The sequence below is a fragment of the Podarcis raffonei genome, chromosome 13 (assembly GCF_027172205.1).
Source record: "Podarcis raffonei isolate rPodRaf1 chromosome 13, rPodRaf1.pri, whole genome shotgun sequence".
In the NCBI taxonomy this organism is placed as follows: Eukaryota; Metazoa; Chordata; class Lepidosauria; order Squamata; family Lacertidae; genus Podarcis; species Podarcis raffonei.
In genome coordinates, this window is record NC_070614.1 from 50340650 (window position 1) to 50367968 (window position 27319).

At 44.5% G+C, this 27319-nt stretch overlaps 2 protein-coding genes across 5 annotated transcripts in view; both read right to left on the reverse strand.

Moving 5' to 3' along the window:
* The window catches only part of LOC128400541 (immunoglobulin superfamily member 1-like), a 100290-nt gene that overhangs the window by 16567 nt on the left and 56404 nt on the right, over positions 1–27319 (reverse strand). The gene's annotated exons all lie outside the window — the stretch shown is intronic.
* Positions 380–26298, reverse strand: LOC128400559 (Fc receptor-like protein 3). 4 transcript variants are annotated; one of them, XM_053362850.1, is made up of 11 exons: positions 25980–26298; positions 25702–25831; positions 19872–20100; positions 17486–17785; positions 16116–16223; positions 15525–15616; positions 8071–8361; positions 5782–6102; positions 3849–3956; positions 3488–3569; positions 380–1199 (listed from the first exon to the last, which is right to left on the reverse strand). In XM_053362850.1, the coding sequence occupies exons 7-11, from the start codon at positions 8225–8227 to the stop codon at positions 1022–1024; spliced, it is 846 nt and encodes a 281-aa protein (XP_053218825.1). In that variant the 5' UTR covers positions 8228–8361; positions 15525–15616; positions 16116–16223; positions 17486–17785; positions 19872–20100; positions 25702–25831; positions 25980–26298; the 3' UTR covers positions 380–1021. The 4 variants fall into 4 exon arrangements, with proteins under 4 accessions (XP_053218825.1, XP_053218824.1, XP_053218828.1 ...); XM_053362849.1 differs by lacking the exons at positions 25702–25831; positions 25980–26298 and having other exon boundaries at positions 19872–20299; XM_053362853.1 differs by lacking the exons at positions 380–1199; positions 3488–3569; positions 3849–3956; ... (3 more) ...; positions 25702–25831; positions 25980–26298 and adding an exon at positions 14012–14269 and having other exon boundaries at positions 17486–18282.

The following is a 27319-nucleotide window of genomic DNA, read 5'->3' on the forward strand; positions in this document are numbered from 1 at the left end:
CATCCTGCTTGTGTTTCTGACTAGCTGATGCTTCAGACACCAGAAGGATCTATTGGAGACTCTTTGCTTTCACCTGCTGGTTGGCTGAAGTATTGAGAGCGTATTTTAAATTTGTCGCTGCTGCCACCTGTTGCAGAGTTTATGTTGCAACACTCTCACAATTTGGCATCTATGATGCAACAGGCAATCTCTCAGATTGTATCCTTGGATTAACCTCGAGCAAGGCCAGAGGACATAAGCTTCCAATGGCACATCTAGCTATTGCAATTCCTTTTCTAATAATAATAATAATAATAATAATAATAATAATAATAATAATAATAATAATTTCATTATTTATATCCCGCTCATCTGGGCAGTTTACAGCATATCTAAAAACATCGTCTTTAAAACTTTCCTAAACAGGGCTGCCTTCAGATGTCCTCCAAAAGTCAGATAGGTATTTATTTCCTTGACATCTGAAGGGAGGGCACTCCACAGGGAGGGTGCCACTACCAAGAAGGGCCTCTGTCCTCTATCTAGAACAAGGCTGGGGGAACCTGTAGCCTTCCAGTTGTTGGACCAAACTGTATCTGTCCAAGCCAGCATGGTCAATGGTCAGGCGATGATTGGGTGGGCTGTACTTGGATATGTCAGAAGATTAAAATGAGAATGGAAAAGGCCCAATTGCCTTCTAAACCCGGCCCATGGACGGTCTGGGAATCTGCATGTTTTTCATGAGTAGAATGTGTGCTTTTATTTAAAATGCATCTCTGGGTTATTTGTGGGGCATAGGAATTCGTTCATATTTTTTCCTTCAAAATATAGTCCGGTCCCCCACAAGGTCTGAGGGACAGTGGACCGGCCGCCTGCTGAAAAAGTTTGCTGATCCCTGTTCTTGAGGAAAGTGCTGCAGAAGTTGAGCCAATCCGTATGCTGGACTAGGCAGGGAAAGGCAAAACACTGCCCTCTTCCCTGACCCCTTCCACCCCATCTCCCTGGTCGTAAATCCCCATCTGAATGTTTTAATCTCCCCGATGGCTCATTCGTCTTCAGAATCTCTGTATCGTTCTGCTCTCTTCTTGCCCTGAAGGGGAATGTTGTTGTAGAGACCTTCCTCCTGGTCTTCCACTGGTTTGGCTCCGCTCTCCATCCATGATTGTGATATTGGGGGGTGCGGCAGAGCAGGGGGCGGCAAGGCAGTAAAAGGCGTCTGAGTCCTGAAAAGGAGAAGGAAATTGAGGGACATGTTCAAAGAATGATGATCCCCCCAAGCCTGTTGGGAGCAAATTGAGGATTCGCTTCATTCAGTTTTGACAGCAGCCAGCTGGACACTCCTGGGCAACTCACAAACAGGCCACGCTCCTCTTTTCCTTATCTCCAGTGCACAGCAATTCAGAGGTAGACTGCTTCTGCACAGTGAAGATCTACTTAGCTGTCATGACTAAAATGTTTTGGCAGAATATTCTTCACAAATGTACCTCTTTTCAAAAGGCATCTAAACCACATCCTGTAGCAGCCAATCCCATAGCTCAGTTTCTATTTCCTTAAATAGAAATTGGGGGGGGGGTTAGCCAGTTATTGTATTGTCAAAGGTTTCATGGAGGAAGTCGTGATGGTTTCAATATGAAAGACAGGAAGAATCTCCCAATCCCAGCCATGAATGGAGGAGGAAATAACCTCGCTAAACTATTTTATTTTATTTTTAAATGTTTCCACAGTTTCCGTCCCAGTTTCTTACACAGAGAATACACACAGCAGCTCACAGCAAAGGCGAACGGCCAAGTAACTCAAGGAATCCCCCTCTTGTGAGAAGTCCAAACGGCCATCAAAGCATCTGTCTGAGGACAGAACCACGTAGCAGAAGCTGCCTGCCCTCCTGGGTCCAGAAGAGACATTAGAATCATAGAATCAAAGAATTAAAGGGAACCCCCCAAGGGTCATCTAGCCCAGCCTCCGGCAACCTGGAATCCTGCTCTGCTCCCTTCGCCCCTTCTGCCCCCACCTTTCCCTGTCCACTGGCTCTGTCCCTGTCCCAGCCACCCCATCCCTTACAGACATCTTTCCTTCTCTCCAATATGCCAGTCATTTCCCCCTCCTGAATCAGGTAGGTAGCGGTGTTGGTCTGACGCAGTAGAAATATATATATATAAATTAAAAAATTGTCCAGTAGCACCTTGGAGACCAACTAAGTTTGTTCTTGGTATGAGCTTTCGTGAGCATGCACACTTCTTCAGATACACTGAAACAGAAGTCACCAGACCCTTATATGTAGTGAGACAGGGAGGGGTATTACTCAGAAGGGTGGTGGGAATGGGTGATTGGCTGATAGGTGTCGACTGTTTACCGCTATCAGCCAATCACCCATTCCCACCACCCTTCTGAGTAATACCCCTCCCCACCCTCTCACTATATATAAAGGTCTGGTGACTTCTGGTTCAGTGTATCTGAAGAAGTGTGCATGCACACGAAAGCTCATACCAAGAACAAACTTAGTTGGTCTCCAAGGTGCTACTGGACAATTTTTTAATTTTTTAAATGTATTTCCCCCTCCTTATCTGCCATCCCCAAACTTGTCCTTCTTCCTGGATAGCTCAGTTGGCTAGAGCGTGGTGCTGATGATGCCAAGGTTGCAGGTTTGCTCCCCGTAAGGGGCAGCTGAATATTCCTGCATTGCAGGGGGGTGGGACTAGATCAGGGGTCTGCAACCCACGGCTCCGGAGCCGCATGTGGCTCTTTTACATCTTTGCCGCGGCTCCGGGGCGGATACTAGCGAGGGGAGGAGGCGCATTGTGCGCCCCGACACTCCTCACTGTGGCGGGCGCTGTACTGGCTGTGACGTCGCATGGAGGCGGTGCGTGCGTTAGTCACGCACCGTCCCGACGTCACCTTCCCGCCCGCTGTCAGATCGCGGCTCCGGAGATATACTGTATTTGTTTTAAATGTCGCAATGGTTTTGCGGCTCCCAGTTGTTTTTTCTTCGGAAACGGGTCCAAGTGGCTCTTTTTGTCTTAAAGGTTGCAGACCCCTGGACTAGATGATCCACTGGGTCCCTTCCAATTCTACAGTTCAATTATTCTTCCTGTGGGGTCTCTTGGTCCTTTTTCTGCCTGGGACACACCCCGCTGTCTGTTCCTCCAGTCGCCTTTCATCCTTTTATCTTTTAGTCGCCTTTTATCTTTTATCTCCCAGCCAACAAGACATTGTCCCTCTCTTGACTGATAAGTCTCTCCTGCATTTCTAGGTTGCCAGGCTCTGGGTTCAAGTTTTCCTCCCCTCTGGAAACTCCTTGCATAGTTTGTGGGTGCTCTTCGCCTCCAACTATGTTCAAAACTTTAAGAACTGAACTGCTGCCTCTTTCGCTCCTCCCTTCCTCCTTGTGTGCCACGACCATTGTTATTTTGGTCAGCCAGTCTAGGAACACTTTTTGGAAGAAATGCTTGAAATAAATAAGAAATTATGAAGACACACATCACATCAGCGTTATACCAGCATTAGTTGCCATTACCTCTGAGGCTTCCTAGTGGCGCTGAACATTTCAAGGTACTCGGAATTTGCTTCTTCCCTGTTTTCCTGTTCGGATCTCAACGCTTCCAGAGTGGAAATGGAGAAAGAATAGAGAAGAAAGATGGTGAGACAGGACAGGGCTGGTCCTGAAAATAAACCTCTTGTGGCTGGGAGTTCCACAGGACAGACACAGGCAAGGCTCCCTCCCACACCCTAACCACATCCAATATGAAGGAAGACAAAATAAATGCTTGCTTTTAACCAACACTGCTTCCATGACCACTACTCTGTTGATGCAGAGAAGAGCGCCATTCCCTAATAGGAAATGACAGGAGAGGGCCACAGTTCTCAGCATCACCTACCTCTATTCCTTCTCGTGCAGTAAAAAGCAAGAGGGACCATCAGGATCGCCAGTGGAATCGCCAAACATGCATATAGCAGGGGTGGAGAAGAGGAATTTGGTGCCCAAACTGCAGAAAGGAAAGAAGGGGATTCAGCTGTTGGTATGAATATTTGGGGGGGGGGCGGCGACTCCATTGTAGCCATTGCTGTTGAAGACACAATAACGGTAATTCACTGAAGTTAAAAACACAGTGATCATACAAGCTAATATCACCATCTGTTTATAATGACTGTTTTAATATAAAATAGGATTTGTTTTGTTTTGCAAATTAAAGTACATGTGAAGACAGGCTCCAAATAGTGGGTCTGACATTCAAGAAGGCGGTTTCTGCATATTATTATTATTATTATTATTAGTATTGAAATTATATGCCACCCTATACCCAGAGGTCTCAGGGTGGTTCACAGAAAAGATCACAACATACATAATCAGAATACCCCCCCCCCCACCCAGAAAAGAGCTACATCTTAAAGGGTATGGGATGTCAAACAGATCAACCAAAGGTCTGGTTAAAAAGGAACGTTTTTGCCTGGTGCCAAAAGGTGTATAATGAAGGCACCAGGCGAACTTACCTGGGGAGAGCATTCCACAGATGGGAACCACTCCACACGCTGTAGAGAGAAGTGAGGGGCAGGTGGGGCTTGGGAAGGGGACTCTGACCCTCAACCTCCGCTGCCTTGCGGGATATCTTGGGGAGAAGAAAAGGCTCAAGAGGAAACCCTAAAAAGTCTCTAAGGCGGTTGGATGGGGCCTTGTACTCCTTCTGGCAACTCCTGCAGCCAAGCTGGTGCCAAACGTCTTGCTTTGCTTTCCTTTGAACCCCATCAGCTGTGGGAATGTTCAGGGTGGCAGGAGAGGATATATTGTTTATTAATATCCTTCCTAACTTATGCTAGCAAGTTCCTTTACTTAGCAGAGTTACATTCCCCCTTTTTACATGCACAGCAGATAGCTGGTTGCAGGCTTGTGCGAGCCTCTCGCTATTATACAATTCGTTCTGTCTTCGGATTGAATTGTATGTTCCTGGTAAGTTCCCTTGAATCTCTCTTAAAAGAATAAAGACGCCACAATCTTATTCAAAGTCAATAAAAGAAGTTTACTTACATCAGTTCACAGTTGGATTCCTGAAGGCAGACTTAGTTACAAATATGTACATGTGGAATCTACCCCATAAGGAGGAATAATCCCAGTGCTTCTGCTAGCAGAGCAGTCTTAGCTACAAGCTGGTCAAAAGAGGAAGGAAGTCAAAAAAGGGAAAGGTTGCTGCGTGACTTGTCCTTTTGTTACCTGGACAGGTTAGGTCACACCCACCTTCTATCACATGTGAAGGGAAGGATGCTCCAGCCAAGAGGACCAGGAAGTTTCGACTGGCTGGAGCAAACATCCCCTTGCATGTCTTCTCTAGCATTTCAATGAATGTTGTACAGTGGTACCTCGCAAGACGAATGCCTCGCAAGACAAAAAACCCGCAAGACGAAAGGGTTTTTTGTTTTTTGAGCTGCTTTGCAAGACGATTTTCCCTATGGGCTTGCTTCGCAAGACGGAAACGTCTTGCAAGTTTGTTTCCTTGCGACTTGACTTCGAGGAGCAACTCATAGAACGCGCTGTGGTAGCCTTTTTTGAGGTTTTTAAAGACTTTTGGTGATTTTTGAAGCTTTTCCAAAACTTTCCCGACACCGTGCTTCGCAAGACGAAAAAAATCGCAAGACGACAAAACTCGCGGAACGAATTAATTTCATCTTGCGAGGCACCACTGTACTTGACTGCCTTTCATGGATTACACCCCACAAAGCCTATGGGGAGCTTTGAACTCAAACACCAAAGGGGGGAGGGTCCCAACGCTAAAGCAGACCCTAACCCCCAACTATTGCCACCAGTTGGAAACCACTCACCTGTGAGGTACACCTTCTGACTCCACGGAGAGACGATCCACCCCCTGCTTGTTTTTTCCTCATACCTGCAGGCAAATTCCCCAGTGTGGTTGAGCTTAGCCTTCAGGATGTTGACAGACACACCTGCGGAGGCACCCCCATGTTCTCTGGAGAACCGCAGCGACCCACCGCTGTCGGAGATCATCTCAACACCATCCCTGAAGAAATGGAATCTTTTCTCCACGCCGCCTCCTTTGGCCAAGCAAGTGAGGAGCAAGGGGTCTCCTTTGTTCACCACTCTGGACGGAGGGTCCGTTTTCAGTACTGGAGGAGGAAGAGGATCTGGAGGAGCCAGCCACAAAGGAGAGGGGGTTAGGAGGGACCACAAGATGAGGAAAAGCTGTGGCAGAGCATCTATCTGCTTGTCCTAGATTCAATCCCTCGCATTTCCAGGTAGGGCTAGGAATTCCCCTCAGCCAGCAGCATGTGGGATGAGTTCCCATATGGGACGAACTCAAACCCTCATCTGTAACTCTTAAGCTAAATCCTGCCTTCAGGGATCCAACTGTGAACTGAATGTGAGTAAACTTCTCATTGCTTTAAAAAGAAGACTGTTGTGTCTTTATTCTTTAAGGAGGGAATCCAGGAATAATAGAACTTAAGAGATTCTAACGAATCTGCAAGTCGCTTCCTGCTGTGTAAAGAGGGGGATGTACTCTGCTATATGAATAAACCAACCAGTGTGAGTTAGGAAGGTTAATGTTTGATCAAAAAATCCTCTCCTGCTACCCACAACATTCCCACATGATTCAGTATAAGGGAACTTCCTGTCTTCCTGAATCAAAATGATTGAGGCCAAGGTCCACATAGATGGACGGGGGCAATCCAGTATTTTGCCCAAGTTGAGGGACAGAGTTTGTGGGTTTGGGGCCAGTACGAATCATTATTGCTTGGAATGATGGGGACTGAACTGGAGGAGATGGGGAACATGGAAGTACTGACACGAAAGCTTCCAGGAAGATGTAGACAAGCCTCACCCCTCCGCTGATGCAACGGAAAGGTCTTACAGTAGGAAGGCTGAGAACATCACACTTGGGGAGTAGGAAATGAGAAGGGACCTCTTTCACGGGTCACGAACTGTTGTGTCCTTAAAGGTAAAGGGACCCCAGACCATTAGGTCCAGTCGTGACCGACTGGGGTTGCGGCGCTCATCTCGCTTTATTGGCCAAGGGAGCCGATGTGCAGCTTCCGGGTCATGTGGCCAGCATGACAAAACGGCTTCTGGCGAACCAGAGCATCGCACGGAAACGCCGTTTACCTTCCCGCCGAAGCGGTACCTATTTATCTACTTGCACTTTGACATGCTTTTGAGCTGCTAGGTGGGCAGGAGCAGGGACCGAGCAACGGGAGCTCACCCCGTCGCGGGGATTCAAACCGCCGATGTTCTGATCGGCAAGTCCTAGGCTCTTTCTCAACCTGTGGGTCCAGAGACGTTGTTGGACTACATCTCCCACCATTCCTAGCCAGCATGACCAGTGGTCAGGAATGATGGGAGTTGTAGTCCAACCACATCTGGGGCCCCACAGGTTGAGATCCACTGCTCTAAAACATCTACCTGAATTCCTACTCATGAGTAATTTTTAAACTTCCCTTCCTCTCCCTTTGTTATTTCTCTCACACCCCTGAGGGCAGGGACATGTTTTAATTTGGACATACCAATATTATATATTTGATGTTAGCTGCCCTGAGCCTGGCTTCGGCCAGGAAGGGCAGGATATAAATAAAAGTTGTTGTTGTTGTTGTTGTTATTATTATTATTATTATTATTATTATTATTATTATTATTATTACATATACTGATGGTGTTGCAGAAACAAAACACTGAAGAAAAGAGGGGTGTGAAAAGGTTGCTTATATGAAAAGATCGAATGGAAAACCCGGCTTCTCAGCATGTACTGTATTTTTCGCTCTATAAGATGCACCAGACCACAAGACGCATGTAGTTTTTGGAGGAGGAAAACAAGAAAAAAAATATTCTGAATCTCAGAAGCCAGAACAGCAAGAGGGATCGCTGCGCAGTGAAAGCAGCAATCCCTCTTGCTGTTCTGGCTTCTGGGATAGCTGCGCAGCCTGCATTCGCTCCATAAGACGCACACACATTTCCCCTTACTTTTTAGGAGGGAAAAAGTGAGTCTTACAGAGCAAAAAATATGGTATTTGGATTCTGCTAAGCACATTTTCTCGCCCAAAGTCTGCCTGGGCTCCCGCTTGCCCTTTTCAAGAGACGTACCCCGGAAAAGAAGGCCTCACCCATCACTGCAATATGGATGGAGTTGCTTCCATGCGATTGCTCTCTCGATTGTATAACATTGTAGGTACAGGAATACTCGCCACTGTCTTGGGGAGACAGGCGCAGGGGATGTGTGAATGTCCCCCCAGAGGGCGGAGGCTTCTGGAAATACAGCATCCATTGGTGACTGAAAAAGGTGACTCCGGATATATTACGGTGGTCAGGAGCGGAGCACGTGAAGTTTATCAGTTCGCCAGTTCTGTAGATGTCTTGTTTGGGGGACACAGAGAATCTGGGGGGAGGAGGGTAGCCTGAGAACAAAGGGGAGGAACACAAGAGAAAGTTGGAGGAATGCATCAGGAAATACACAAAGGAAACTGTCAGGCCTAAGGACAGATGGATCTGTCAGATTTGGTTTTACTGTGTTTCTCATTATTCCAGTTCTCTACATTTCTACAGGAATTCACAGTGTGGTTTTAAAGAAACTTCATGAAAATCCATCAGCATATGCCACTAATGCGGCCCGTGTTTTGTAAGCCCCAAAATGGAAAACGAGCGAGGCCCCAACCAAAGAAAAATGGCAACTTAGGTTGACAGAATACAGTGGTACCTTGGTTCTCAAACACCTTGGTACTCAAACAACTTGGAACCCAAACACTGCAAACCCAGAAGTAAGTGTTCCGGTTTGCAAACTTTTCTCGGAAGCCAAATGTGCTCCGTTTTGAGTGTTACGCTGAGGTCTGTCTGTTTTTGCTATTTCTTTTGCCTTTTTTGTTTTTGTGGCTCTTTTTGTTTTGTTTTTGAGACTGTGTGGAACCCAGTTCAGCTACTGATTGAGTGATTGATTGATTGTGTGACTGCAGTACATTGTTTATTGCTTTCATTTTATGGATCGGTGGTCTTGTTAGATACTGAAATTCATGTTAAATTGCTGTCTTAGGGGTTGTTTATAAAGGCTGGAATGGATTAATCCATTTTGCAATACTTTCTATGGCAAAGCGCACCTTGGTTTTGGAACACTTTGGTTTTGGAACAGATTTCTGGAAGGCATTAAGTTTGAGAACCAAGGTACCACTGTATGCACAACTTGCAGACTTAACATATAGAATAAGAGAACAAGAAGAGCATACGCTTAAAGAAGACTGAAAAATGTTTATTTAATATATGGGACATAACTGTGTACACCTGAAAACATTAGCAGCATTAAGATAAATTCAACAGTGTAAATAAGTTTCGATGGATGCAATAATGGAATACTGAATGGCATAGTTTTTGTAAAATATGCAGGGATTTGTGATATGTAAAACGAACCATGGTAAGAGAAGAAGGGAAGTCGTTGATATCTTAAGGATGTAAAATGAGTATTTTAAATTGTAAAACAGAAAATTTAATAAAATTATATAAAAACATAGAAAATTCATCAGCAACTTCGTGCAAAAACACATTTTTGTATTCCATTTGTACTAAAATACAAATTTTGGCAAGCAATTTCTGCTAATGTTATGCACTTTTGTATCATAAGGCCACAGCCTACCCAATCTGCAATCACTCAGCCAGCAATCAAACGGTAACCCATACTGTGAACATCACAAACACTCTTACTTGCAGCCAGGTATTCCAAAGGTCAAACAAACTGTTGCAGCACAAAGCACACACACCTGCCAGCTGGGAGGGCAAACCAGGCAAGGACCAGGATGGTGCCAAGCCAGCCCCTCCCTGTTTCTCTGTGGGTCTGAATTAGGGAACTTCTCGTTAAAATCCAAGCAAAACTGACTTTCTCCCTGGTTAGGCCATTGGTCCACCTTGCTCAGTGTTGTCTACATGGACCGGGTGCGACTCTCTAATATTTCAGGCAGGGGCCTTCTCCATCCCTACTTAAAGGTGTCACTGCACCCATGAGTCAAAATGTTCCCATACGTCAGTGGCAAGACAGTCCCTGGGTTGAGGCTTACAGTTGAATAGAAAAGGGAACACAAGGAAGCCGACTTTACTAGCTGAACTATTAAGAGACTTCATCGCTCAGGAGCCACACCAGCCACACTCTTCACACCAGACCAACACTATTGTGGTGTGTGTGGTTTCTACAATCACTCAAAACGTAGCCTCAACCTATTGCCGTGCTTCTGTTCTTTCTATTGTTATAAGAATTCGAAGGTCTCAGATATAAAACAAACGTTCACAAATGTACAAACACATATAACCCACGTGTCTGAAATAATATGGGGGAGCAATCCTGAAGCCATTTTGACCCTCCCAAAGACCTCAGATGTTCCTCTGCTGTAAGGGAGGCAAATGGGGAAAGCCTTCCCACTGTCTTTTTGCTTACAAATCCTGTCTTAAAGGGCTCATAGGGTGAGCCTGTGACCTGGATTCAGGAATTAAAGTATTAACCATCACAAAAGAATGGCCAGGCTGCCCAGGTAATGCAATCAGTGACCATTAACAGATATCCTGGCAAACAGGATTTCTGCTGTAGACAACCTTCTTCTGTGATGTATGCATGGTGTTTTGGGGGTGGTCTCTGGCTACAGGGTGGGCAGTTTCAAAAGTCTATATAAGGGCTTGTACACCATTGTTCTGGGTTCCTCCTCCCTCTTGCGTGTGATGAGTGGGGACCCTGTTGCAACAGCTTAATAAAGATCAGGCTTACTAGCCGTTTTGCTTCTCAATATACTCTAGTTGGCCTCTGTAATTTTCTCCTACCAATAGGGAACCCACTTAAGGACTCTACACAGGCTCTTGGATACCCCATAAGGGAAAAGGAGCAGCCCCCCCCCTTATAACACTATCTTTGAACAATGCCTAGAGAGAACTAGACAGGGGGAATGTGTCCTTGTTGGTTCTGCTGGACTTCTTGGGGGCTTTGGATACCATCAACCATGGTATCCTCCTGGGCTGGCTTGCTGGGATGGGACTTGGAGGCCCTGTTTTACAGCTGCTCTGTTCCTTCCTTCATGTCCTCCATGCTATTTAACATTTACATGAAACTGCTGGGAGAGGTGGTCCAGAGTTTGAGGGTTTGGTGTCACCAGTATGCTGATGACACCCGGTACATATATTATGAAAACAGCATACAAAAATGCATTATATTGGAGAAGATTCATCTGCAGAAACACGTATGTTAGGCAAAATTGTATAAGAATGTGTATATCACAAGAAATTCACACTTTAAAGCTGATGAATTTTCACGAGGGCTTAAAAACATCAGAAGCCGGATGTGAAAACATGGGGGATTTGAGATTGGTAAAATGGAAAAAAACAACTGAAAATGGCAGATTGCCCGCCTCTCATACAACTTTAGGAAACATTTGGCAATGAAATTAGATGTTTATGCTAATTATTTACTCTAATCGTTAAAAAAGACTAACCCAACCTTGGGCAGTTGGGTTTATCCACCACCGTATATAATTTCTGTAATGGGCCAGTTCTATCAAGTTTATGCATCAAAACAAAATTCCACTACCAGCCTTTCAAATAAAGGCCTCTTTGTGTGAAAAAGACTTTTCCATTCACCTCCCCAACCCATTTTTCAGTTTTACTTCATTCCCACCCACACCCTCATTTCTGCCTCCCAGATTCTGGATTTAAATGTTCTTTTTGGTGTGGCAAGTTGAAAATTGTCATTTTGCAAGCAATTTTGGATTTAGTTATTTCACATTCAATTTCTGGATTATTCTTCCCCTTCTATTTATAGACTTCTTACACAAGGATTTAAGAGTAGGAGTGGATGCAATTAGTGCATTATTTGCCTTAATTATACAGCAATAGAAACGAGCTTTTTAATCAGCCATTGGAATGGGGAAAAAATCAGAGATAACATCCCCCATCTGCCCCACAATTCATTCCATCCTATTTAAACTCATTCCACCATTCTCCAAGTTGACATTGCTAAGTACAGGGTCTGTTTCGTTATTTTATTTTTCCTTTTCTTTACACACATGGCGAATACCTTTTCAAATTAAGATAGAGTGTGCAAATGTTTAAATCTCAATTCAGCTGTCTCAAAGAACTTGGAATCTCTATTATATTTGCAGAAAAGCAATGGGGAAATGCAAATATGAAACTCCACCTTCTGACACCTTTTTCATACAGAATAAAGAACGCTGATTCTGATTTATGGTATAATAATTTATGGTATAATGATAACCATAAATTATATGCGAGTAACTTGTTTCTTTTGAATTATGGTGCTGGAGGAGACTCTTGAGAGTCCCATGGACTGCAAGAAGATCAAACCTCTGCATTCTGAAGGAAATCAGTCCTGAGTGCTTACTGGAAGGACTGGAAGCTGAGGCTCCAATACTTTGGCCGCCTCATGAGAAGAGGAGAATCCCTGGAAAAGACCCTGATGTTGGGAAAGATGGAGGGCACAAGAAGAAGGGGACGGCAGAGGATGAGATGGTTGGACAGTGTTCTTGAAGCTACAAACATGAGCTTAACCAAACTGAGGGAGGCAGTGGAAGACAGGAGTGCCTGGCGTGCTCTGGTCCAGGGGGTCACGAAGAGTCAGACACGACTAGATGACCAAACAACAACAACAAGAAGAACTTCTTTTAGTTTGCTCTGTGTTAATTTGAGTTAATGGGTTGTCTCCAATCTTAGTCACACGTGGAGAAGACCCACTGCAGGCAGTGGCCTGCAGGCTTGAATTTGCTGCCACTTTCGAGAGTCCCACCTTATTCCTGCCAAGTTCCTTTCTCTGCTTTTAGCAACTAATGAACAGGCAGAAATCCAAAAGGGGAAGATAGGCTAATCAACATGCTCTGGAAAGCTCCACCTGTTGATTTCTACCTGTTTCAGAGCTGCTAAATGAGCAAGAGTTGTCTCAAATCGTTTAAAGCATGATTCCTAACTGAACCACTTATCGAAGATGGGCTGAAATTGTCATAGCAAGAACCAGAAGTCAACTTTACCTGCACAGGTAGATCCCCAGAGGTGGGTCAGGAGAGAGACTGGCAGGAAAGAAGAGAAGAGAAAAGACATGAGGAACTGGGGAGGGGAGATATCGACGGGTGGGGAGTTTTCCATCCGAGAGAGAGAAGGGAGGTCTCAAACCTGTCACCAATGTCACAGATGCCATGCTCGGTCAGTGTTTCTTGAAAGCTGGTTCCTCAGCTCAGCTCAAGAGGTTGCAAACTAGACATACCCGATTCTATTATTTCCCAACCCAAAAGACCAAGCCAGGAAATGTATGGGCAGGTACACACCCACACGGTGCTACCGGCCCCTGTGCACAAGTCAGCTCGGGGGCCTTGGAGACAGCCTAGGTGTTGTTTAACACTGTCAACAACAGCTAACCACATCCAAGCCTCTTGTGGCTTCACCTCCCTCACCCACAAAAGCTTCTTCAGAACTGACAGCAGCGTGGGCCTGGAAGTAAGGAAGAAACTGCATGCAGCTGACTTGAAAAATTGAAAACCAACTTTTCACCTCGCATCATGCCGAGACATTGTGTGTGGGGTGTGTGTGTGTGGGGTCTTGTACTAGGCCTTGTTAACAGAGATATAGAAAAAAATAGGGGTGGATGGCTTTTGCTGCCCAACTCCCCCAAGGGACTGAGTCAGAGGATCGGTCAGAGATGAATGGATGGAGGCAGGAGGCAGTGAAAGCAAGGTAGATCTTTATTTTTCTGTTGCAACAGAGTTCCCTCCCCTCCTTGCGAGGCAAGAGAGACCCCGAACCAAGAAGAAACATCTCTTTTAAGGGTCTGACCAAACTGCGGGAGGCAGTGGAAGACAGGAGTGTCTGGCGTGCTCTGGTCCATGGGGTCACAAAGAGTGGGACATGACCAAACGATTAAACAACAACAAAAATTTTGCTGTGAAGGAGGACATCCGCTCTACAAACAGTCAGCAATTACTATATCACACCTAAGGTGGGGTTACTGTGGCTCAGGCAGGCTAAGGTGCGATATTCCTGAGGATTTAGCAAGTTTTGCATAGTTCCAGTTTCCACAAACATTGGCATTTGATGTGACAATCAAGATGCCTGTCAGACATCCCTCAGTGCAATCCACCAATTGGCTAGCAATGTAGGACCCAACTTGTCCAGAAACCTCCACAATTGTCTTCAATTTCTTCTTCTGTTGTTAGGTGGAAAGAGAATCTCACTGTACAACAGCCCCTCCTCTTCAAGCGGCTGGAGCTCATTCTCCATCACTGGTCCTGAGGAAGTTGCAGCAGAACAAAAGGGGAGGCGGGCATAGGTGGCACCTGAGCCCTGTGAAAACAGAAGCAAGTCAAATGTGCCATTGCTCACCAATTAAACCAGAAAGGGCCCGTTGAGAATGAAGCTTTTCTCCCACTTTTTAGAGCTCCTTTACAAATGCAAAGGGATTAGGCGTTAAAGTTATAAATGTGAATAAAATGTAATGTTTACATGGTTCTTGGCCTATGTTAAGGACTTAAAGAAGACAGGAACGCATTGCTAGTTTGTTTAGAGCAATGCGTTACTTTGTATTTCTCGACATTTTATTTTGTAACTAGTTTAAGACAGTTTTGCAGTAAAACATCCTCGTGGTAAAGCTTATTTGTTTCCACTCTGCACAAGGTCCAGATCAGGGAATTTCACTCAGATAACAAACATTCAGCTCTCAGGAAATGTCTTCAAGGAACCCAGGGAATTGGATTTATTTGATATGGCGGGCAAAACAATGGCCAGCACCTTCTGATAATCAAGAACTGCCCTGCTAAGTCAGCTCAAGGGCTGATCTAGCTCAGTTTTGTGTATTTTGCTTAACACCAGGTCACAATCTATATTCATAGCCAATTACTCATAACCTTGGATGAGCAGTGAGTGTGCACTGGCAAATACCCCCTTACAACAGGAAGAGGCAAACTCTGCCCTCCAGATGTTTTGGGACTACAACTCCCATCATCCCTAGCTAACAGGACCAGTGGTCAGGGATGATGGGAATTGTAGTCCCAAAACATCTGGAGGGCCGAGTTTGCCTATGCCTACCTTACGAACATGCACCATTTAACACCAGGCAGTCAAATGCCCCCTGGGAAGCTCACAAGCAGCTATGAAGAGGACAAACCTATATCTTGTCTTTGGACACAGAACTGCCAGTTGGTTCCCAATGTTAATAACTATTCATAGACATCTCTGTCCATGAAATTGGCTAATATTCTGTCCATAATAATTGCCACTATCGTATCCTGCGGCGGCAGCATGTTCCACAAAGGTTGTTGTGCCATTTTCTAAGGATGGAATAGTGTGGTGTAGTGGTTAAGAGCGGTAGTCTCGTAATCTGAGGACCCGGGTTCGCGTCTCCACTCCTCCACATGCAGCTGCTGGGTGACCTTGGGCCAGTCACACTTCTCTGAAGTCTCTCAGCCCCACTCACCTCACAGAGTGTTTGTTGGGGGGGAGGAAGGGAAAGGAGATTGTTGGCTGCTTTGAGACTCCTTAAAGGGAGTGAAAGGCGGGATATCAAATCCAAACTCTTCTTCTTATTAATCTCATCTCTTACCTGACTGGGTGTTGTCTGGGGCTCCAGTGTTCCAAGATCACCTGGTCCCTCCTCCTCCTGTTCTTCTAGCTCAGATTTCCCCCAACATTTCACTGATTCCAAAGAAAGATAGGAAAAGAGTGAAAATGTATAATATTGTCACCCCTGCTGGCCGTTGCCTTGCAAACTCACATCCATCCAGACCAGAGGACCAGACAGCCTCTGCAAATCTCTCTCTCTCTCCATCAAAACAAGATTATCCACATTTACTTTCCAGGAACAGGTCCACGCTTAAAATCTCTGTGTCCAAGTTTGTGTGTTTTTGTTCCAGAGCTTTCCCTGTGAAAACTTGCTCTTTAGCACTCAATCGGAACAAACATCCGTTTGAGTTTTCTGCAGATAGCCATTTGCTCTGATTGAGATTTAAAGAGCAGATTTCTGCAGGGAAAGCTCTGGGGCAAAGGGGGAAAAAAGGGCTCAGATACAGAACTTTTAAGCAAAGACCAGTGTCCAGAAAAAGCAGGACAGAGAGTGGGGAAGTGTGGAAAAGCCCCCAATAACAATTTCAGGCTATGAAATGCAAAGAGATAACCTCCAAACCCCATTGCTTACCACCAGTCTTTTTCCATCTGCAGTAAAAAGCGAGGGAAATAATCAGGATCACAAATGGGACAGCCAAACATGCATAGAGCAGTGATGGACCTGGTGATGGAGAGGAATCTGAGAAAAGGAAATCAGAAAGGATAAGGGTTTTTTTAAAAAAAAATCAGTCTTGTTCTTGAAGGCCCAAGTCAGGTAGGAAATATCACTTTCAGAAAATCATTAAGTTCTGAAAAGTCCTTTACAATATCCCTCGGGGGGAAACAATATAAGCACACCCTCGGCTTCTCAATGCTTGACCAAAGGAAAAGGGTCTCTTGGACAGTAACTGGGGTCAGACTTTCCACTCTGTCCCCCTATGAACTTTTCACAGTTCCTGTTGACTGAGGGAGTAAAGTGCATGAAATCTTCTCTGTTCACCACTCTAGGCAAAGGATTCACTGATGGCATCAGAAAAAGGAAGGGACTCTGGCAGACTCATCCACAAAAGAGTACAGAAGCTTAAAACGAATACAGTAATACCTCAGGTTACAGATGCTTCAGTTTACAGACTCCGTTAACCCAGAAATAGTACCTCGGGTTAAGAACTTTGCTTCAGGATGAGAACAGAAATCGTGCTCCGGCGGCCCAGCGGCAGCGGGAGGCCCCATTAGCTAAAGTGGTGCTTCAGGTTAAGAACAGTTTCAGGTTATGAACGGACCTCCGGAACTAATTAAGTTCTTAACCCGAGGTACCACTGTAATAGTAGACTGTGGTCGACTTGGTTTTTAACAGGAAGTCATATAACTGGGTCAAACAGCTGTATGAGAGTCATGGGCCTGACATTAGTATCCTGATTTGTTGATTGCCAGTCCTGTGGTCAATTATGTTTCCTGAATTTTTTTTTCCTGAATTTTTTCCTGAATTTTTTTTAATGAATCTAGAATCAGCCAGAGAACAATCTTCCCCCTGTCCCACCCCCAAAACTGGAGCTTGAGACCCTACAATATTGGTGGTGATTCTCACATCCCCCCTGCAGTGACCATCTTTTGCTCACTCATTCATATATTTATGGAAAATCCAGATGGAGTTGTTGCTAAATTGTTATACAGTGGTACCTCAGGTTAAGTACTTAATTCGTTCCGGAGGTCCGTTCTTAACTTGAAACTGTTCTTAACCTGAAGCACCACTTTAGCTAATGGGGCCTCCTACTGCCGCTGCGCGATTTCTGTTCTCATCCTGAAGCAAAGTTCTTAACCCAATGTACTATTTCTGCGTTAGCGGAGTCTGTAACCTGAAGCGTATGTAACCTGATGCGTATGTAACCCAAGGTACCATTGTATTGCAGTGATTTTTTAAAAAATGATTTTAAAAATAATGGGGGAAATACAGAACTTGCTCACCTTCCATTACTACAGAGATGATGTTGCTACGTGGAGACTGGATTTCCTTATTTTCTAATCTGATGGAATATGCACAGCTGTAGTTCCCGGCCGTATCTTCACCAACATGCAAAGCTTTATGGGGAATCATCAACTCATTACGGGGAAACCCCTCAGATGCCTGACCTTGTAGCTCCTTGTAAAATGTGTATCTTGCTGCTTCCCTCCCATCAGGAACTGAGCAGAGCAGGGTGATCTGTTCTCCATGGGTGTAAACAGGATTCAGGGGGTTCAGGGAAAGGGTGGCAGGAAGTGGGAAATCTGGGGTTGGAAGGAATAGAAAAAACAAACCAGTCGGCTGGGGGAATAAATGGGTGAAATGCCCTTCCATAACCTCCGTCATGGAGCTTCAATGTTCTGATGACAACGTAGTGTGTGCACACTCAGAGGATGACCTCCAAACCATCCTAGATATCTTCGCAGAAGCTTCCGAAAAGCTTGGCCTATCGCTCACCATCCTAAAAACCCAAGTGCTGCACCAACAAGCACAAAACAACCCCTCTGCAGCACCACAAATCCAACTTAATAGTGTAACGTTGGAAAATGTCAATCACTTTTCTCACCTGGGCAGTTATAGTTCCACAAGGGCCGACATTGATGCCGAAATCCAGCTTTGCCTCAGCTCTGCAAGCACAGCTTTCTCCCGACTGAAGTGCAGAGTGTTTGAGGACCGGGACATTCGCAGGGAAACCAAAACGCTTCTTTACAAAGCCATTGTACTACCAACCTTGCTGTATGCTTGTGAAACATGGACCACTTATAACTCCTCAAAAGATTCCATCAATGGTATCGCCGAAAAAAATTACATATCACTTGGGAAGACAGGCAAACTAATGTCAGTATACTGGAAGAACCAAAGATCACCTGTGTTGAAGCAATGATTCTTCAACATCAACTTCATTGGACTGGTCATGTTCTTCAAATGCCTGATTATCATCTTCCAAAGCAACTACTCTATTCTGAACTTTAAAAGGGGAAACGTGGTCAACAAAAGAGGTTTAAAGACTCTCTCAAGCAAAATCTTTAAAAATGTAATATAAACACCAACAATTGGGAAACACTGGCCTGTGAGCGCTCCAATTGGAGAACAGCCTTTACCAAAGGTGTCTTGGGCTTTGAAGACACTCGAACTCAGGACAAAAGGGAGAAACGAGCTAAGAGGAAGGCACGTTTGGCAAACCCTCACCATGATCAACTCCCATCCAGAAACCTATGTCCCCACTGTGGAAGGACGTGTGGATCCAGAATTGGCCTCCACAGTCATTAACGGACTCACTGTTAAGACCGTGTTCATGGAAGACAATCTTACTCGGCTATGAGTGATTGCCAAAGAAAGAAGAAAAAGGATGAAATGTCCTGTTATCATAGAAATGAAAATCGTCCAAAAGCAATTTCATATATGGAAGCCTTGATAGCCTTGATAAACTGGTCAAAGTGTGGGACAATCAGCCTCATATAATCGATATGCTTAACTCTAATTAATGCATGAAGGGGTTAAGACCATAGAGTAAGCTGTCCTGCCAGGCTTAGCTAGGTCACTCCCTCTCACCTTGGGAGGAAAGCCATTTTCTTCCCATTCCACCATGTGAACCGTACCACTAAGGAGGTCTAAGCTAGATGCTCCAAGCCTAGACCACATGGCTTAAGCAAGCTATATTTGTTCTTCTATACAAATAAATCAAAACTTTCTCCACTTTGAAATCTAGGTCTTATGGCCTGTGTTTTCTTACTGCTGTATGGAAAAGCACTTGAACCTGACCTTCAAAGAGTTTGTAAGTAAACCATTTTTAACTCGCCAAGTCTGTGGCCTCTTTCTATGCTAAGCAAAATGGGTAAATTTTGGAAGCATCTTAGAAAGGGATCCTATATTTCCATGCTTTACTTTGCTACATATTTTGTGGTTTTAAATCTCTGCTAGGGCTCTCTCACCAAAGAGTACTTGCCCTAAACCTGGATCTAGGCATCCAGGGAATTCTCCTTTTGTTTTAGCTAGTATTTTTTCCTTCAAACCAAATACAAAAAAACCAACACAAAGTTTACATATAGAATTATTTACATGCCACAGAAGCCCCACATTTCAGAGAGGAGAACTTAACACGGCATCTGGGATGCCAAACTCCCAGCTTTCTCCAGGTGTGATTCCCTGAGCTGCTAGGAAACTACAACATTCTGGTTCGTGTCCTTTCCACACTTTCATCACATCCTGATGGGGCTGGCCTTTGGCGCTGGGGAGAGAGTAATTCATTCACAAGAAGAAAGCTTCTTACCAGCAACAGAGAGCACAATTTGGTTGCTCTTTGCAGACTCCCTTCCTTCCCTGTTTTTCCTCCAGTAAGAACACACAAACCTTTCCCTTGACTCCAGATGCATTGTGGAGACTTCCAAGATACTGCGGTTTATTATTCTATATTCGGACCACTGACCATGTCTGGTGGCCTTAAAGAAATAGAACCACTCTCCCTTATGCCCTTCTGGTCGGTGGCATATAAACTGGACTTTCTCTCCTCTGACAAAGGTGGTGTTTGCAGGAGAAGTGGTCAGCCTGGGCGCTGGTGGAGGTGGAACCGTCAAATAACCTGAGGAAGGAAAGGAGAGGCCAATTTACATCTTTCCCTTGGACCTCCTCCTCCAACCAGTTTTTCATTGACCTCTTTCCTGAACTCTAAACCCCAAATATTTGCAGCTGAGCACCAAACCTAGCTGTGTGTGGTTTTTAGTTCTGGTATCAGAGAGAAGCAGAGAAGTATTCTGGGTCGGAATCCAGCACAAGGCATTGTTGTTGTTTCTTCATGTCCGACTCTTCGTGACCCCCTGGACCAGAGCACGCCAGGCACTCCTGTCTTCCACTGCCTTCCGCAGTTTGGTCAAACTCATGCTGGTAGCTTCAATAACACTGTTCAACCATCTCGTCCTCCGTCGTCCCCTTCTCCTTGTGCCCTCCATCTTTCCCAACATCATAGTGGTCGAAGGAAGTCTACTTTTTTCTTTTTTCTTTCTTTTTCTTTTTTGTTGGTATATCTTTGTTCTCTTTAATTTCTTTTTCCACTTTTTTTCATATATATTATTGTAATATTAATTTTATAATTCATTTAAATGTATTCTTCTCTGTATGTATGTAATAAATAATTTTTTTTAAAAAAAGAATTAATTTTCTTCTTACCTCCAATGGGCACCATCCGGGAAAGAACCAAGAATGAGACTGAAATCGAAAAGGAAAGAGATTGAGGGTGAATACAATATATCCCAGATAAAAGCTCAGATGCCTGTAAAAGATGGTCAAAGCAGTTTCACCCACAGGCAGGCAAACATGAAAATCAATGGAAAGGCCTTAAATGAGTGAGACTGAACAGCAAAACACATGGAGGCAGAGAGAAAGACTGGGTGAGAAGAGGAAAGTAATGAAGAATGAAGAAGACGCAATGAAGCAAGGAGCAGGGGAGCAGGGTGAGAACATGCTGTGCGCTGCCTTCCGGGTCCCTTAGCCTGTAGCCCCAATCTGTTGCTGGGTTACTCCTGGTGCCTGCCAGGGTAGAAAAAAGCCCAATTGGTGTGTGTGTGCAGAAGGTAGAGACATCACCTTGCCAACAAAGGTCCTATAGTTAAAGCTATGGTTTTCCCAGTAGTGATGTATGGAAGTGAGAGCTGGACCAGAAAGAAGGCTGATCACTGAAGAATTGATGCTTTTGAATTCTGGTGCTGGAGGAGACTCTTGAGAGTCCCATGGACTTCAAGAAGATCAAACCTCTCCATTCTGAAGGAAATCAGCCCCGAGTGCTCACTGGAAGCAGTGGCGTAGCGTGGGGGGTGCAGGGGGGCCGGCCGCACCGGGCGCAACATCTGGGGGGGCGCGCTCGCACTCGCAGTTCTCTGCCCCTACTAAAATCCACGGGTTAGGGGGCGCAAATTACTTGCCTTGCCCCGGGTGCTGACAACCCACGCTACGCCACAGACTGGAAGGACAGATCCTGAAGCTGAGGCTCCAATACTTTGGCCACCTCATGAGAAGAGAAGACTCCCTGGAAAAGACCCTGATGTTGGGAAAGATGGAGGGCACAAGGAGAAGGGGATGACGGAGGACAAGATGGTGGGACAGTGTTCTTGAAGCTACCAGCATGAGTTTGACCAAACTGGGGGAGGCAGTGGAAGACAGGAGTGCCTGGCGTGCTCTGGTCCAGGGGGTCACAAAGAGTCGGGCACGACTAAATGACTAAACAACAACAACAACAAGTGCAGAAGGTGGAGAGTACAAGCCCCTAAGCTGCAAGTTAGCTGTGGTGCAGAGGATGAGCCAGTCCAAGGAAAAGGGCGCTTTGATTTACAGGAACGCCCCCCCCCAAAGAAAAACATGGTTTAGCAAATAACCTGCTATAAACCCATTTGTTTACCTTCCCACCAGAGTGGTACCTATTTATCTACTTGCACTTTGACGTGCTTTCGAACTGCTAGGTTGGCAGGAGCAGGAACTGAGCAACGGGAGCTCACCCCGTCGCGGGGATTCGAACCACCAACCTTCTGATCGGCAAGTCCTAGGCTCTGTGGTTTAACCCACAGCGCCACCCATGTCCCTGGCTTAGCAAATAACCTGCTATAAACCCACTTGAAGACAAAGCCTCCAGTGACAGAGAGACAGACCAACAAAATACAGGGCTGGAAAACTGTAAAAGTCACATTATGTCAGGATGCCGTTAGTGGCTCCCGGCTGGTTGCCCAGGAAAGTATAAAGACAAGGGAAATTTTCTTACCGTCCTTTTTTATTTCAATCTTTACAGAGAGAGGCAATGGAGCCTTTGAGCTCTTTGCTCTCCTACTTTTAAGGCTTACTGGGTTCTGGGAGATGGAGGGTCTGGGATGCTTTCTAATGACAACGTGTCAGCCAGGTGTTGTTCTGGCTCTCCCATGATTTCCCAGCTTTCCCCCTCATCTGCCTCTGAGCGTCTACCTCCCTCAAGCCCCTGTTGTAAATCTGTATTGTCTTCCTCTTCCTCATCCCTGGAAGGGCCGTGATGGGGAGGAGGTCTCCACCATTCCTCCACCGGCCAGCACCTGACACATTACCTATTTGGGTGTAAAAATACCAATGTCATTAACAAATCTGGAAAAACTTATCTTCACACACAGAGAGAGAAAAGATATAGAAATGAAATTGAAAGATTGGACCAAACTCCCCTTATTGTGGTTAGATAGAATTGCTACAGTCCAAAGGAAGGCCTTGCTATTTGTCCCAGCCAAGTCAAAATAAAAAAATCCTACAATAGAGAAAATGGAAAGAAAAAGGCCTATTTCACATCTAGGATTTTTTAATTGGGCCAATTCATTTAACTGGCCCTCAGAGAGTGTGAAACCTGGGGGACCTACATGGGGAGACAGGAACATAATTACATATGTGGTGGGACTGTCTCAACATTAAACCATTCTGGAGGGAAAAAAATCTTTGGAGAAGCTGGTGCAATAACATCCCAAGGTATCCCAGTGCAACCTCAGATTCTTCTACTTTCCATTTTTAATTATGAATGGCATTATGGAGTTTATGAGGAACTACTTTCATTTATATTTATAACTGCGAGATTGGCTATTACAATGTTTTGGAAAACTTGTGCTGCTGCTATGTATGAAATTGGGTAGCAACAGCTTTGGTTTCTAGCACTAGTGGAAAGTTTGACTGCAAAGGAGAATGAACACATCAACAACAGTGGGACCAACAACTTTGATGTGGAATGGAACATTTAAATTTTTTATACAGCTACAAAAGAACAAAGCTATCAACCGCCAGATGCACACCAAGCATTATGGCAAGATAGCTTGAGATAACTAAAATATTGAAAACTCTATGGCATATTATCACTAGAAATAGACTTTCCTTGAACAGACTTCACCCCCAATAGGGCTGGGAGTTCTTTGTTGTTCATTGTACCTGCTTTGCTGAAACCCTATTATTATTATTATTATTATTATTATTATTATTATTATTATTATTATTATTTCAGTTCTATACCGCTTTATATTTTTAAGAAAAATCTCAAAGCGGTTTACAGAATATTAAAACATCAATAAAACAATCTGAAGAAAGTCAAACATAGAGTATATAATCAAAGCAACATAATTAACAGAAAACTAAAATATTATCTTAAAGATTTCAAAATAAAACACTACAAAGGTCAACTACAGAATACATATTTAACAAAAAGTTAACAAAAAAAATCTTAGACATTTCAAAAAAACAACAAACCCACAACATTGCTAAGTGAAGTCAAATATAAAATACATATTTAAAACAGCACAATTAACAAGAGAATAAAATATTATCATAAGCACGACACAGCTGTTTGGCAGGCACAAACAGATGGGGCAAAATAATCCAGTAGTTAAGGTTTGTTTTCAGGCATAACAACTAGCCAATTTTAAGAACTAGCACTTTTAACAACTGCCACATTATATTCATTCCACGCTGGCAAGGAATCAACCTTCTGGTGCAGCATCAGCTAAACTCTGGAACTTACCTGACCATTGATGTTATGCAAGACTGTTTAGCTTCTTTTCAACACCTGCTAAGCACCTTTTTGTTTAGGCAAGCCTACCCAGACATGTATTTTCACAAATAATTTCATTTGATTAGGTATATTAAGTTAGATTAGCTTCAACCAGAGCAAGGGCCTTTTCAACTCTGGCTCCGGCTTGGTGGAACTCTCTGCCTCATGAGACCAGGGCCCTGCAGGATCTGATTTCTTTCCGCAGGGCCTGTAAGACAGAGTTGTTCTGCCTGGTCTTTGGCTTGGAGCCAATTTGATTCCCTCCCACTCTTTCTTTTTTCTTTTCCTTCTCCTCCTGGGATGAGGCTACATTTTAATATTTTAATGTTTCAATATTTTAATGTTGTATTTTAATTTTGTTTTTAAGTTGTAATCATTCAACTTGTTTTTATTATTGCTTGTAAGCCGACCTGAGCCCGGCCTTGGCTGGGGAGGGTGGGGTATAAATAAAAAATTATTATTATTATTATTATTATTATTATTATTATTATTATTATTAATGTTTTTCAAACTACTGGCTATATTTGTATTTTGAAATTTTGATAAACAGAACCTTAATGTTCTACCCAAGCATCCTTGTATCACTGTATTTGCTTTGCAACATTTAAATGCTGACTGAGATTATCAGTATTTTTAATGTACATTTTATGCTGTTTTATGTAAACTGCTTAAGAGGCTTCAGTGGCTAAGCAGCATATAAATCCTGTTAAATAAATAAATATTAAGAGTACAGTGGTACCTCGGGTTAAGTACTTAATTCGTTCCGGAGGTCCATTCTTAACCTGAAACTGTTCTGAAACCTGAAGCACTATTTCTGGGTTAGCGGAGTCTGTAACCTGAAGCGTATGTAACCTGAAGCATATGTAACCCGAGGTACCACTGTAGTATTTAACAGGGCAAAAATGAAAAGGGAGTGCATGTGGTCTATGAAAGTGCAGTTAGAATTTGGCACTTCATCTCCTCACGAGTAATTCAGCTAGAGGGATGAGGAGGGGCAGAGGAACATGGGCAACATTTTAAGGGTTGGTCCCTTTCTGCATCTTCAGCAGCTGAAAAGCAAACAGAAACCAAGGAAGGGAAGGTTACTGAGCTGCAGAAAGATTCACCCTTCCCATTTTTGCCTCTTATCCAAGGGCTATTTGCAGAAGAGTTGCGGCAAATAATGCTTTTAAAAGCAACACCCTCTCTTGGTTGTACTCCAGAGGAGGCCGGTCCAAACCACTTTGGCAAGGACAGAAGCCAAGCTGATTTTGCGCAAGCTGATTGTGGGAGAAAGATCTGGAGAGAGACTAGAGGAAGAAGAAAAAATATACAGTGGTACCTCGGGTTAAGTACTTAATTCGTTCTGGAGGTCCGTTCTTAACCTGAAACTGTTCTTAACCTGAAGCAACACTTTAGCTAATGGGGCCTCCTGCTGCTGCCGCACCGCTGGAGCACAATTTCTGTTCTCATCCTGAAACAAAGTTCTTAGCCTGAAGCACTATTTCTGGGTTAGCGGAGTCTGTAACCTGAAGCGTATGTAACCTGAAGCATATGTAACCTGAGGTACCACTGTATAGGGAAGAAACGCAGTGACAAAGGGAGGACATGAGACAATACGGACGTTGGAATTCAGTTTTGAGGTGGGCAGAAAGAGAAGAGGTCCCAAACCTGTCACTAAAGCAGCAAACTCCATCCTCCGTCAGCTTCTCTTGCGTCCTCTGCTGAACCACTGTCCTGCCTCCTTTTCCCCAAACTAGGGCAAACTGCCCCTCACTGACTTCACCGCTTCTCTGTATGACTCAAAAGAGCAAAGTAGGAATGATGTCATCGTCACCACCTTCTCCCACCCCAAGCATTGCAGCCATACCCCCAGCCAGGCGTGCAGCTCAGCTCATAGGCCTTGGAACACCAAAGGCTTTATTATAACACTATATAGGGCAGCTTACCACATCCGTCCTGGCTGTGCTTTCGCCTGACCTCTATTGCAAGCAAACAGCTTGAAGAACCTATAAAGCAGCTACACGGGGCTTAGAAGTGAGAAAGCGGAAGGAGGCAGCGGTTGCCAGCAGCAAACTCAAAAGAGAAAGCAGGGGCACGCGAATTAAAAAGAGTCCCGTTGGATCAGGCTGGGGAGTTCATCTCGTCCAGTGTCCTGCTCTTGTTGTGGCCAACCAGACACCCCTATGGGAAACCCAGAAGCTGACATTCTCACACACAGGGGTCTTATTCTCATTCAAGTGGCCATGAGTAGAAGCCCCCTTTGGACTCAACAAGGAAGGAAGATGTTATGTACTGAAGTTCTCACCCTGGGGATACTGCAGATAGTTATGCAAATAAGGGATCGAAAGTGACGTTCAGTGATTGGATAGTCTTAGAAAGTTGCTACAGTTACGTTGTACTGGAGCTCTATATAAGCAGGCTGACTGAACCCTTCAGTCCAGTTCTGTCCTGGCCTGTGAATAAACAAGAGCTGTTTGAAGAATCGCTGCATCGTCTGATATGTTCACCCACAACCTAACAGAAGAGGCTGGTTGGGTGATGCAACCTTGCAAAGGGATGTCTGGCACCGAGCACTGTGCTGGCATGCATGCCCTTGCTCCTGTTCCCTATTTTATTATTTTATTAAATATATTTTATTGAAGCCTGTTCCCTATTTTAATCTGAAGTGTGCATCTGCTAAGAGCAAAACCAAGCTTGCAGAATGAGCAAAAGGCAGCAAGAAGGAGAGGGGGAGGGAGCTCTTTTGTGACTGGCAGGTCTAACTTCTAATGGGATGGAGGGATATCGGTGGGACTCTACAATCACGGCGCCGGGGAGGAGGGAGGTTGTATTCATGTGTCATATTCTGCTTCTCTGCTCTGTGCCGTGACGATGGATGGCACTGTAGAAATAAATAAGAGCAGTAATAATAATAATAAACACAGAAATAAGGCAGGACCTAAAAATACACACCTCAAGTGTCAAAAGCAAGGCAAAGAAGGTGTGTCTTTAGCATATACCGGAAGCTGCATATTAAAGGCCCCAGATGCACTTCTGGGGGGAGGGAGCTGCCACATGTCTATGCTTACTGTCCAGGATTTTGGGTAGTTGGGGAGTCTATCATTCTTTAGGACTAAGGTGTGTATATGTATGGAATGATTATTTGCTGCCCACGTAGTCATAACCTCAGTGTCTAAAGCAGTACCCATATAATCTGCCTCTTTCATTTCCATGTAATAAACCAATCTTTGTTCCACTTCCTGCTGTGACAAATTATAAGAGGCCTAAGGGTTAAGGGTATACATGC

Excerpts from the sequence above, each read along its gene's own strand:
- LOC128400559 (XM_053362850.1), bottom strand. The coding sequence starts at position 8,227 with ATGCTGTATTTCCAGAAGCCTCCGCCCTCTGGGGGGACATTCACACAT. Across the intron at positions 3,957-5,781 it reads TCAGAAGGTGTACCTCACAG|TTTGGGCACCAAATTCCTCT; the intron begins GTGAGTGGTTTC and ends TCCTTTCTGCAG. Across the intron at positions 1,200-3,487 it reads GCCACTAGGAAGCCTCAGAG|GACTCAGACGCCTTTTACTG; the intron begins GTAATGGCAACT and ends TCTCCTTTTCAG.